The 13,842-nt window shown below is 45.6% G+C and overlaps 1 protein-coding gene across 1 annotated transcript; it reads right to left on the reverse strand.

Moving 5' to 3' along the window:
• Positions 1-2,886: 2,886 nt before the first annotated feature.
• On the reverse strand, positions 2,887-7,727 carry LOC123190168 (protein argonaute 2). The gene is made up of 3 exons (XM_044602763.1): positions 7,091-7,727; positions 5,030-6,185; positions 2,887-4,490 (listed from the first exon to the last, which is right to left on the reverse strand). Exons 1-3 carry the CDS (start codon positions 7,617-7,619, stop codon positions 3,026-3,028), a joined length of 3,150 nt encoding a protein of 1,049 aa, XP_044458698.1. The 5' UTR covers positions 7,620-7,727; the 3' UTR covers positions 2,887-3,025.
• Positions 7,728-13,842: the final 6,115 nt, after the last annotated feature.

Here is a 13,842-nt window from a genome sequence, read left to right on the forward strand (position 1 = left end):
GGAGCTCCTAATTGGCGCTGCAGGCGCCAGTTCGCCCACTGCCGCTCACGGGCACTGCAAGCTGGGCCGGCCCATTAAGCTCAAAGATCGCTAGGTCGAAGTCAGATAGCTCATCGCGATTATTTTCTTGGCTTGGTCGTTTCGTTCCAGAATTAAAAAAACTTCAAAAAATTGGGAAAAGTTCACAAAATTTAAATAAAGTTCATCAATTTTGGAAAAAAAAATCACCAATTACGAAAAAAAGTTCATTGAACTTGAAAAACATTCATCGAATTTGAAAAAAAATCATCAAAATCTAAAAGAGTTCATAGATTTCGAAAAAAAAGTTCACGGAATTTGAAAAAAGTTCATCCAATTTCAAAAAAGTTCATCAAATTTTTTAAAAATTTCATCGATTTTGGAAAAAAATTCATTGAATTTAGAAAAAGTTCATCAAATTTGAAAAAAAGTTCATCGATTTTTTTATATTTTCGTAAATTTAGAGGAAAGGTTCACGAAATTTGAAAAATAAACACGCATTAAAAAACAAAAAAGAAAGAACGGAATAGGATAAAAAAACAAAACGAACTGAAGAACTGATAAAAGAAAGGCTTGAAGTACTTTGTCATGAGCAGAGCGATGGCCCGATGGTACCAACGTAGCCCTCGTAGAGAACAGGTCGCGCGTTCGAACCACCGTCCATACATCTATCGCTGGTTCAATTACCTTCCCTGTTCCCAAATTGTATTGATCTTTGCACACATCGGTCTTGAATTTTAAATCCCTAGGCTCACATATCAGTACATATGATATGTTCATTGAAATTAGATGTATTCACCTTGCTAATTAGATTTTGGTTATTGATTTCTCTCTGTATCTCATGCTTCTCAGCTTGTTTCTAAATAGTTCATTGAAGAGAATATCCTCTAACAGACTAGCAAACTAACATTCCTTCAGTGTTAAACATGCAGATTCTTAGTTAAACTAAACTCATTTTTAAAGCATCAAGGATAGGATTGTCATCCTGTGATTCTTAGTTAAACTAAATAGTTCCCAAATTGTACTGATCTTTGCACACATCGGTCTTGAATTTTAAATCCCTAGGCTCACATAGCAGTACATATGATCTGTTCATTGAAATTAGATTTACCTTCCCTGCTCCCAAATTGTACTGATCTTTGCACACATCGGTCTTGAATTTTAAATCCCTAGGCTCACATAGCAGTACATATGATCTGTTCATTGAAATTAGATTTACCTTCCCTGTTCCCAAATTGTACTGATCTTTGCACACATCGGTCTTGAATTTTAAATCCCTAGGCTCACATAGCAGTACATATGATCTGTTCATTGAAATTAGATGTATTCACCTTGCTAATTAGATTTTGGTTATTGATTTCTCTCTGTATCTCATGCTTCTCAGCTTGTTTCTAAATAGTTCATTGAAGAGAATACCCTCTAACAGACTAGCAAACTAACATTCCTTTAGTGTTAAACATGCAGATTCTTAGTTAAACTAAACTCATTTTTAAAGCATCAAGGATAGGATTGTCATCCTGTGATTCTTAGTTAAACTAAATAGTTCCCAAATTGTACTGATCTTTGCACACATCGGTCTTGAATTTTAAATCCCTAGGCTCACATAGCAGTACATATGATCTGTTCATTGAAATTAGATGTATTCACCTTGCTAATTAGATTTTGGTTATTGATTTCTCTCTCTATCTCATGCTTCTCAGCTTGTTTCTAAATAGTTCATTGAAGAGAATACCCTCTAACAGACTAGCAAACTAACATTCCTTCAGTGTTAAACATGCAGATTCTTAGTTAAACTAAACTCATTTTTAAAGCATCAAGGATAGGATTGTCATCCTGTGATTCATCAGCTTTTTTATCATTATTTACTTTCCATCTCTATATATCTTAGATGTTGCGACTTCGATCTTTGAACAATTATGATCAATTATGTTGCGACCTGTTATTGATTTTCTATAAGATGGAAATTTGAAATTATGATCAATTCTATGAATATATTATATTCTGCGATATCCATAGGTATTACCCAATTTTTGTAAACTGGTACTAGAATCCGTCATATATGCCAAAACAAGGATTTAGACTTCCAAAAAAACTGCCTTTGAAATTTTGAATACACACTCTTGAAATCCTGGGGCCGCCCGCATGGCCTTTGGTCCTTGGAATTTTGAGTCGACCTATGCTCTGAATCCCGGATGGCACTTTAAACCAGTGATGGTCGTGTGCAGGCACTGGTAATCGTTTGCTTCTGCACCAATGAGGGAGGCTGCTTCCAGGATCAGGACACGCTTGCCTCTGGAGCTTCCTTCCTCGCCAACAAAGGATGGGCTCCGTACCAAATGTATTGTCTCCCTAGCCGATTGGAACTCTATTTTAGAGTTTTCTTTTTCTTTTGAGATGTTTATTTAGAGCTTATTTATAGACACTTTTGGCGCGCAATTATTTATATAGACATGACTTGTTATTGCTGAATTGAGGAGAAGAGAATCGGTGCTCTCTGTGTTTGAATTTGTTGTGCCGGCCTCTACTTTCTGTGTATGCTCTTGTGAATCTGTGATAGAGAAGAGACTTGTTCGGCGCTAACTGCTGCAATCTGTTCATGACAAGAACAGTTTTAAAAGCATTCTTTGTCTGAAGCTACTTGTCCCTGATGGAGCAAATAATTACACCATCCATATCAAGTGACAAGCAAATTCCCACCGTTCAGATTTATGAGATGATGAAATGAATCGAAAGTTGTTACAACTTCATGGAATTTCATCATCAGAATCTCCGAAGATACAGTCAAGCCACCAAAGTCAGGCAACCAACACAGCTATAGTTAAAAACACAGACCTAAAGCACACGGACAATGACACAACTAGCAACACATTTCAAGTTCAAAGTTCAGACCATACCAAGCAGTTTGGGGTATATGTTCTACCGGACCAAGTTCAGACAATACGAAATAGTTTGTATATATGTTTCTACCCGACCAAGACCCTAAGCAACACCGGGTGAAACGCCAGCGTCAGATGAAGAACATGTTGTCCTGAAGATCCACGTGCAGCATCGGGAAGTTGCTGAAGTCAGAAGCACCCGCCGCTGCGGAGGAGGCCGAGGACGACGAGCTGCGCACCTGGGGCTGGGACGCCAGCATGCCCTCATAGTAGAGCCTGCCACGGTATGCCGCCAGGTCAGCGTAGTAGACGGGCGTCGCCAGTGATACGGGCTTGGTGCAGCGCGCGAACACGAAGCAGAGGTTGTACACCAGCCTCTGCAAGTCGTCCGACCCGTAGCCGTGTTCGTCCATCAGGTTGTAGTAGTGCGTCGGCCGGCTGGTCCCTATCAGCCCATTGTGGCTGCACAGGTAGAAGTCGTACGTCACAGGGTCGACAATTCTGGTGTCCACCACCGTGCCAGGGAGCACATTGCCGTTCTTCGTCTGCAGCGGCTCGTTGTGCTCCTTGGGGAACAGCCGCGTGTGGTGCCGCTTCTTGGCCACAATCACGGTGATCGTCGGCGAGTAGCCCTTCACCTTGATCACCTTCTCCATGTCTGCAAGCTCCTCGTTAAGGACCATCTCGAACTGCCCATCACTCACGCCATCACGGAAGTAAATGATCTTCTGAGGCTTTACGCCGGCCTTCTTCTCAAAGACACCGATGAGTTCTTGGACAATCTCGCCGAGGTTCTTGATCACCTCACAGCGGTGTGGCTGGGCGCGGATTCTAGGCACGTACTTGGTGGCGCCCCTATTCATGGACGCAACCACAGCTGCTATCGACGGGCTTTCCACATTCCCGGGTGACGGGTGGTTCACGTCCGCGCCGATGAACATGTAAGGAACACCGTTGTCCAGTGGGAGCTTGTCCTGGAGCTGGACGTTGATGCCCCCAAGCTTGCTGTTGATCTTGAGAGCAAGGTTGGACATGTACTGGTCCTGGCCCTGGGTTTTGTTTGCGAGGTGGCTCAAGAAACACTGGGTTTGGATCCCCAGCTGCGTCTCGCAGATCAGCTTCAGTGTCTTGTACCCAGGATGCTGTTCAGACATCGGGCAGAAGAGGAGCTGCAGCTTCTGGTTCTTCTTCACCGCAGCCTGCTTGGCTTTGTTCAGCTCCTCGTACAGTTGGTGTGGATCTGATAGCACTGACATTGTCGATAGATGCACAAAACATGCTGTCTTGTTCATCTGAATGCCAAGGTCACAGCACTTCCTGACGATATAGTTAATAAACATGTTCCCATCAAGCGCTTGCTGCTTGTTGTGAGATGGCCGTGCACTGAAGTCCACAATGCCCCAGCACTGAAGTGCTTTGCCTTCTACCAGCTTCTTCCCCATGAGGTTCCACTGGCAATTAGATGGAGTGATACTTAAATTGCCAGGGGCTCCTCTGGAGGAGCCGAGTGTCAGCATGGGAGGAGAAAGGACCCTGCCAGTGACTTCCATCATCTTCACATCCAAAGAAATCCCAAACTGTTGAGCTATTTCTCCCCTGGAAATAAAATGGTGATTAGTACCTGATACAAACATTTTTTTTCATTTTTCCACAAAAAAGATAAAGATCTGTTACTGAGTTCATATTGTCCCTTTGCAAAAGAAATAAGACAGAGAAGGGCTTAAATATCAGGAACACAAACAAGCAAATGAGAACATGAGTTGGCAAATATATACTGATTACATGGTTACAATCTACTTTCTCTACCAAGAATGTAATAGCATCCGTATTAAGTACTCTGTTCCATAATACTTGTCGTGGTTTTAGTTCAAATATTATGGAACGGAGGGAGTAATGTGGTAGAGGTACTTTTGTAAAAAAGAGCATCAACTTATCATTGTACCAGTTAAATACTGCAACATGTCAGTTTCCTATGACCAAAATACTAACAGATGGTTATACATTTTTGACACTACACTAGTGTAAAAAACGCTCTTATATTATGGGACGGAGAGAGTAGTTTCCTATGACCAAAATACTAACAGATGGTTATACATTTGCAAACCATATAAATTGATTCAAACTCAAATAGTTACCTGCAAGGCCCATCTTCAGCTTTGACCGCAGTCTCAATCTCCCACTTCCGCTCAGCTGCCTTAATTAAAGCCTTGCCTTTCAGTGCTCTATCAGTGTCCTTATTCAAATTTGCCATTGGATACCTCTGTCCTTCAATAAGCTTACAAAGCTCAATGGGCACATAATTTGGTTTGTCTTTGCTCTTGCTCAAATCCAGGCATGGAAGCATCTGATACTCAATCACCTTGCCATACTGCTGAGCAAAATAGTCAACAAGTTTCCTTGACTGCCCTGATTCCGAATCTAAAAAGGTGATCTGGCTGGCTGGCAAATCAGTGAAGCCTTGAATAGTGTACTTCTGCTTAGTCTTCCGGTGGGACACATTAACACGCTGGCCTTTGAGCTCATACACCAACTTTTCCCGATGAGTCTTGTTCAGTGCTGTCCTGTAGTCGAGGGGAAGGGGCTTTATAAACTGCCGCACGATATCCAGAACAGGTCCATCTCTGCGAAATGGCATAACTGAATAGTCGACACATAGGACCAGTCCCTGCTGAGTGTGTTTAAGGGTCTGCTGGGTTCCTTTCATAGATACAACACCTGACCCCATATCCACTTTGCTTTGTGGTGAGTAAAATCCATGACCAAGTATAATCTTGCTCCAGCTAGAAGCCTCACGCACAATGACATCAAGACCCTGTAAGATCTCCCTAGCCACAGGCAGCTCCGAGAGTTGGCTTAGAGGAAGCTGCTTCTTGAACTCTACTGATACAATGTAGGTCTTTGAACTAACTCTGACACGGAATAAACCTTCTGGCAGTTGTGCAACAGTAAATAGGTTTCTCTTTCCATCATAAGCAACAGCCGATGAAAGCTGCCGAAAGCTGTCATCCTTGAAAAGCTCGGCCTTTGCAGAAAGAAAATCTGCATTGGAGAGCTCCTTGCCAGAAACCTTTGAAGACGCTGGATCAAACTTGATATCTATGTCATAGTGGAAAAAGGTTGACAGCTTTGGGTACTTGACTATGAAGTGGTTTACCAAAAGCTGGACCCTGGCTTGACATAATGTTCCACCACCATCAGGTCTTTGCATTGGCACACGTATGCCATTGGGAGACACAGCAACTGGGGGCGCTAGTGGTTCTAATTTTGCCACTTCTTTGGAGCTGATGCGTTCTAGTGAAAAAGGAAGATCAGTTAGAATTAGAAACAAGGTAAATTTGCACGAGCCAAATACTCAACAAAAATATATTTTTTTCTTTCCAGCTTATGTTCTAATATGATTTTTTCCCAAGTCAACATAGGAAAAATTGCTAATCATTCAGAAATTTGGGTAAAATTAAACAGTGTCTGAATCTTCTCAAACTGCAAGCTGGCAAACAAAATAAGGCTACCTGAAATCCTAGTTTTCCCCTTTTCACAAGTGCTCTGTATCCTCTGAAACAAATAACTCTCATGTGGAAACAGTGGAATAAAAATTGCAAATGATTCAAAATTAGTAATTTATGTGTGTGCCTAAACAAGGCATTGCCACAAATTCCTCTCGCTTGTTTTGCATAACACGATAGTAACAATCTAATCATCCTAAAATTAAATGCTTCCTCCAGATACAAACTTGATATAATCACTAACAGGTAGGAGTATGAGCCAAGATCTAGTGGAGATTATCATACAGATAGATCTCATCTATAATTATTTGTTCAATCCATACCGAACTCAAAATTATATGAAACCTAAGCTAACTCGAGGAAGATGATATTACGATATAATCACACAATGCTACGATGGTACGAAAATTAATCTAGCATCTCAAGGACGAAGAATAGTGCACAAATCTGCAAGGGCCGAACAAAATAGATCGCACCCCCATCATTCTAGTCAACGATGAGAAGTTCCCTGCTATACCATCGACACAGAGGCGATAAGGAACGCCTTGATCAATCGCACAAACAAGTGGAACCATACCGTATAGACTCAATTCACCGTCACAAATCCCTAGATTACTTGACAAACCGTCAAGGTATTGAACATTGCTTAGGAACAGAGTATGCTAAGTTAAGCAGGACAGGGGAAGTGCTTACCGACGGATCCAGATGAGCGCCCCGCCTCCTCGGACTCAACCCTCCTCGCCGCAGACGCTGGCGCCGGCGCCCTCACCGGAACGTATTCCCCGGGTCCTCCGGCGGGCCCTCTCCCAGGCTGCGCCCACGCGTTCCCACCACGCCCACCGCCGGGGCCGTACCCACGCCCACCGCCGCCAGGACCACGCCCTCCCGGCCCGCCTCCGCCGTAGTCGCCTCCGCGGCCCTCGCCGCCTCCCTGAGGACCATAGCCTCGTCCGCGGCCCTCGCCGCCCCCGCGAGGAGCGTACCCTCCGCCGCGAGGCGCGTAGCCGCCCCCGCGGCCCTCCATGCCCCCTTGGGGCGCGTAGCCTCCGCCTCCTCCGTATCCTCCACCGCTTCCCTGAGCGCCCCGGCCTTGACCGCCTCCTCCGTAGCCTCCGCCGCCTCCTTGAGGCCCGTACCCACCGGGCGCCCCGCCACGCCCGCCGACGCCGCCGCGAGATCTCCCGCGGCCGCGGCCAGCGCCGCCGCCTTGCTCGTAATCCATCCCCACGCTAAACCCTAACGGCGAGACAGTCTCTAGATCAAATGGCTAAGGAAAGTTTTGGATCAAAATTTTCTCTGATGCTTCGGCTCGAAGCAGAGGAATGGCAGTTCCCCGTTGGAGCGGTTTATACTAGGAGGGGAGTCGTGGGGTTCGTGAGCGCGAGAGCCGGGGCGGGCAGTTCCAATTCTACCCCCTGACGGTTTCGTGGATAAGGAGTTGGAGCGGGTAAAGCCGGCGGTGTGCGCAGGGGTATAACGGGAAACATCAGTCAATGCAAGTCAGGCCGGCGCGTGCCACGAAGCTGCCGGGCGACGCGTGGGGTCGTGGTCTCGGTCGTCTGCCTTTTTTCTTTTTCTTTCCGCTTATTAGATCTCGCTTTTGCAGTTCAGTGCCTACGCTTTGTGGCCAAATTTCGTGTTTTGACCTTTTTGTCAAAAATAAGCGAGATCTGACCCATATTCGAAATCTTTTGGAATTTGACCCTTTTATCTACCGCCAATGATCAAGGCGATAGGCAAATGCAGGCTACCACCACAGGGAGAGAGCGGCGGTAGCCCACTCATCCACGTCAGCCTCAAGTAGACGGAACAGTATCCTGCCCCCCCCCCTACCACCAGAGCCCACGGCGGTAGGCTATGTAACCCTACCGCTGTAGACTCTGGCGGTAGGTGCTGAAACCTTATAAGCCCGCGAGGCCGGCTCGTGGGGCCCGCCCACCAACCAGCCCCCATCTTCTTCTCCTCAGCCGCGCGACGCCGCAAGAACAGAGAGCACAAGCTCTCTCTAGTCCCCTCCACTCCCCCCCTCCGATCTTCTTTGTTTTGCCACCATTTTTGCGGATCGAGATGGCTCCGAAACGGGAAAAGTAAGCTCTCTCAATCCCTCCAATTAGTTCTACTCGAAACGCTTTCGATTCGATGCATTATTTGGTGCAAATAAACCCTATTTTCTTACTTTGTGTCTATCCTAGGATTGCTTAGGTTGATTCTATATGATGTATATGGTTGAATATGAACTCTAATAACTAGTTGTGGAAATTATATGTAGTTTTGATATGAACCCTAGTTCATCACGAAGGTAGTTGGAGATTAAAATTATTTTTGAACAAATGGTCATATGATTGATGTTGGAGGGATTGTAAGTAGTTGCCTACATATGATTGAATTATGTATATGCATTTTTTTGAACAAATGGTCATATGATGGATTTTGGTGAATAGTGTATATGCAATTTTCTTATAAATATTGAATAAACAAGTGCATGAGTGATGGTGGAATGTTGTTGAATGAATTATGTTGGTTGAATATGATTCATTTACATTGATCATTTATATTGGTTGAACATATGATAAATAATGAATGTTGGTTGAATATGATTCATTTATATTTGGACTTTGATATGTTCATGTTTGTTCAAAAGGATACAAGTTGGTTGAAAATGACATCATTTCCAATTGTTATCGGCGCCCCCCCCCCTGCGCCAGAAATCGGCGTGAAGTACACCATGCTTGATCATGCTTTCGACAATGGTCACCGCGTCCGTTTTATGGAGAACGGAATGGTAATGTCTATCGTCAATTTGCTGTATTGTTTATTATGACAAAATTAGTTACTAACAATTCCGTTTACACTTTGACAAATGCTCCCCTATTGCAGATGAGGGGCCACACAAAGGCCGTGCAGATGCAGTACGACGAGCGCTACACTCCGTACTTCAGGAGAGCACGGATGTTGGGTATCATTCTTCAGTTCAAAAGACAGACGTCGGTGCTCGTCCAATCAGCTCTTACGGCATTGATCGACCGGTGGCGCCCCGAGACGCATAGTTTCCATCTCACCTGAGGTGAGATGATAGTGACTCCTCCAGGACTTCGGCATGATCACGACCCTGCCCATCCAGGGCCATGCTCGGACTGGGCGAGTGGAGAGGGCCAACTGGCAGCAGAGGGTGATCGCCCTGATCGGCGACTGCTCTCCCATGAAGGGGAACAGAACATCCGGTGTGTGGCTCAAGTGACTCCTGGAGAACCGGACCGTATGCCCGCAAGATGCCGATGAGCGGACCGTGGAGCAGTACCCGAGGGCCTATTTGTGGTACCTTCTGACGGAGGTCGTCTTTCCAGACTGCTCGGGGGATTGATGTGATAGCCTAGCTTATTAGGGATGATAGACTACTCATATCAATAAGGAATTCCTTCTTTTTCGGGAGCCCATTCGAACAGAACTCCAAAGTTAAGCGTGCTTAGCTTGGAGTAGTTTCAGGATGGGTGACCGATCGGGAAGTTGCTCCCGGGTGCGCACGAGTGAGGACAAAATACGCAGAAAAGACTAGTATTGATTTGTGGGGCTAGTCTAGATCCCGCCAGGAGTAATGACCACCAGCGGGTGTGTCCGGGGCATTACAAGTTGGTATCAGAGCCGACCCTCGCGGTTACACAGATATTTGCAGATAGGTGCGTGGTCATGTTGTGCATGACGTTTGTGACCCATCGTGGCACACGGCATGGCACATGTGCTGGATTGGATGCACAAACGTATGTGCCAAGAGGGAATGTTCCTGTGGCCCGACGAGGACGTCGGTTCCTCTGAGTGGGGGTGTATGTGATAGGGTGGCTTATTAGGGATGATAGACTACTCATATCAATAAGGACTTCCTTCTTTTCCGGGAGCCCATTCGAACAGAACTCCAAAGTTAAGCGTGCTTAGCTTGAAGTAGTTTTAAGATGGGTGACCGACCGAGAAGCTGCTCCTGGGTGCGCACGAGTGAGGACAAAGTGGGCAGAAAAGACTAGTGAGTAACGACCCCCGACGGGTGTGTCCAGGGTGTTACAAGTTGGTATCAGAGCCGACCCTTGCGGTTACACAGATGTTTGTGGATAGGTGCGTGGTCATGTTGTGCATGATGTTTGTGACATGTCGTGGCACACAGCATGGCACATGTGCCGGACTGGATGCACAAACATATGTGCCAAGAGGGAATGTTCCTGTGGCCCGACGAGGACGTCAGTTCCTCTAAGTGGGGGTGTATGTGATAGCCTGGCTTATTAGGGATGATAGACTACTCATATCAATAAGGAATTCCTTATTTTCCGGGAGCCCATACGAACAGAACTCCAAAGTTAAGCGTGGTTAGCTTGAAGTAGTTTCAGGATGGGTGACCGACCGGGAAGTTGCTCCTGAGTGCGCACGAGTGAGGACAAAGTGCGCAGAAAAGACTAGTATTGATTTGTGGGGCCAGTCCAGATCCCGCCAGGAGTAACGACCACCGGCGGGTGTGTCCGAGGCGTTACAATTGCGCCCTATGGATAAATCTCGGCTTCCTGGAGGACTGGGATGAGGGGTACAACCGGGGGTCCGCCGACCTAGCTTACCTATACCGCTCAGTACGATAAAATCTCAATACTCGTTTTTCCACCAATGTATGTTGTTTTAGATTGTGCTATCTGCTCATCATCACTTCATATTTGTAGTTGGACGACGCAACACGGAGGACCGAAGAGACCTCCGGCATGTGTGGATTTGTTTCGGCCCTTTTAATTTGGATGTGGGAGCGGTTGCTGGTCGGCCGTCCTGAGAGAGTTCGCTCGCGTGCATGGACGGGTTTGAAGGAAATATGCCCTAGAGGCAACAATAAAGTTGTTATTTATATTTCCTTATATCATGATAAATGTTTATTATTCATGCTAGAATTGTATTAATCAGAAACTTAGTACATGTGTGAATACATAGACAAACAGAGTGTCCCCAGTATGCCTCTACTTGACTAGCTCGTTAATCAAAGATGGTTAAGTTTCCTGGCCATAGACATGTGTTGTCATTTGATCAACGGGATCACATCATTAGAGAATGATGTGATGGACAAGACCCATCCGTTAGCTTAGCATAATGATCGTTTAGTTTTATTGCTATTGCCTTTTTCATGACTTATACATGTTCCTTTGACTATGAGATTATGCAACTCCCGAATACAGGAGGAACACCTTGTGTGCTATCAAACGTCACAACGTAACTGAGTGATTATAAAGATGCTCTACAGGTGTCTCCGATGGTGTTTGTTGAGTTTGCATAGATCGAGATTAGGATTTGTCACTCCATGTATCGGAGAGGTATCTATGGGCCCTCTTGGTAATGCACATCACTATAAGCCTTGCAAGCAATATGACTAATGAGTTAGTTATGGGGTGATGCATTACGGAATGAGTAAATAGACATGCCGGTAACGAGATTGAACTAGGTATGATGATACCGACGATCGAATCTCGGGCAAGTAACATACCGATGACAAAGGGAATGACGTGTGTTGTTATGCGGTTTGACCGATAAAGATCTTTGTAGAATATGTAGGAGCCAATATGAGCATCCAGGTTCCGCTATTGGTTATTGACCAGAGATGTGTCTCGGTCATGTCTACATAGTTCTCAAACCCGTAGGGTTCGCACGCTTAACGTTCGATGACGATTTGTATTATGAGTTATGTGATTTGATGACCAGAGTTTGTTCGGAGTCCCTGATGAGATCACGGACATGACAAGGAGTCTCTAAATGGTCAAGAGGTAAAGATTCATATATTGGAAGGTTGCATTTGGACATCGGAATGGTTCCGAGTGGTTCGGGCATTTTTTCGGAGTACCAGGAGGTTACCGGAACCCCCCGGGGAAGTTAATGGGCCTTAGTGGGCTTTAGTGGAGAAAGGGAAGAAGGGCCACAAGGTGGCGCACGCCTCCCCCTGCCCAAACCGAATTGGAAAAGGGGTGGGGGCGCAACCCCCTCCTTCCTTCTCCTTCTCCCCTCCTTCATTTCCCTCCAGTGGAAGAAAGGAAAGGGAAGGTGGCGAATCCTACTTGGACTAGGAGTCCAAGTAGGACTCCTCCCTTGGCGCCCCCCTCCTGGTCGGCCTCCTCTCTCCCTCCCTCCTTTATATACGTGGCCAGGGGCACCCTAATAGCACAACAGACAATCTCTTAGCCGTGTGCGGTGCCCCCTCCACAGTTCAACACCTCAGTCATATCGTCGTAGTGCTTAGGTGAAGCCCTGTGCCGGTAACTTCATCATCACCGTCGCCACGCCGTCGTGCTGACGGAACTCTCCCTCGGCCTCAACTGAATCAAGAGCTCAAGGGACGTCATCATGCTGAACGTGTGCTGAACACGGAGGTGTCGTACGTTCGGTACTTGAATCGGTTGGACCGTGAAGACGTTCGACTACATCAACAGCGTTACTAAACGCTTCAGCTTTCGGTCTACGAGGGTACATGGACACACTCTCCCCCTATCATTGCTATGCATCTCCTAGTTAGATCTTGCATGATCGTAGGAATTTTTTTGAATTACTACGTTACCCAATAGTGTCATCCAAGCCAGGTCTATGTGTAGATGTTATATGCACGAGTAGAACACAAAGAGTTGTGGGCGATAATAGTCATACTTCTTACCACCAACGTCTTACTTTGATTCGACGGTATTGTTGGATGAAGTAGCCCGGACCGACATTACATGACCGCGTTCATGAGACTGGTTCTACCGACGTGCTTCGCACACAGGTGGCTGGCGGGTGTCTGTTTCTCCAACTTTAGTTGAGTCGAGTTTGACTATGATCGGTCCTTGTTAAAGGTTAAAACAACACACTTGATGAAAAATCGTTGTGGTTTTGATGTGTAGGTAATAACGGTTCTTTCTAGAAGCCCATAGCAGCCATGTAAAACTTGCAACAACAAAGTAGAGGACGTCTAACTTGTTTTTGCAGGGCATGTTGTGATGTGATATGGTCAAGACGTGATGAGATATAAATTTTTGTATGAGATGATCATGTTTTGTAGAAGTTATCGGCAACTGGCAGGAGCCTTATGGTTGTCGCTTTATTGTATGAAATACAATCGCCATGTGATTGCTTTACTTTATCACTAAGCGGTAGCGATAGTCGTAGAAGCAATAGTTGGCGACATGAAAACGATGCTACGATGGAGATCAAGGTGTTAAGCTGGTGACGATGGAGATCATGACGGTGCTTTGGAGATGGAGATCAAAGGCACAAGATGATGATGCCCATATCATGTCACATATTTTGATTGCATGTGACGTTTATCCTTTATGCATCTTATTTTGCTTAGTACGGCGGTAGCATTATAAGATGATCCCTCACTAAATTTCAAGGTACAAGTGTTCTCCCTGAGTATGCACCGTTGCTACAGTTCGTCGTGCTGAGACACCACGTGATGATCGGGTGTG

This window comes from Triticum aestivum, chromosome 2A (genome assembly GCF_018294505.1).
Source record: "Triticum aestivum cultivar Chinese Spring chromosome 2A, IWGSC CS RefSeq v2.1, whole genome shotgun sequence".
In the NCBI taxonomy this organism is placed as follows: Eukaryota; Viridiplantae; Streptophyta; class Magnoliopsida; order Poales; family Poaceae; genus Triticum; species Triticum aestivum.

What these genes read in the sequence shown, in the direction of transcription:
- LOC123190168 (XM_044602763.1), bottom strand. Translation starts at nt 7,619, where the DNA reads ATGGATTACGAGCAAGGCGGCGGCGCTGGCCGCGGCCGCGGGAGATCT. An exon ending in GCGCTCATCTGGATCCGTCG is followed by an intron (nt 6,186 to 7,090) that starts GTAAGCACTTCC and finishes CTTTTTCACTAG; the next exon opens with AACGCATCAGCTCCAAAGAA. An exon ending in GCTGAAGATGGGCCTTGCAG is followed by an intron (nt 4,491 to 5,029) that starts GTAACTATTTGA and finishes TTTTATTTCCAG; the next exon opens with GGGAGAAATAGCTCAACAGT.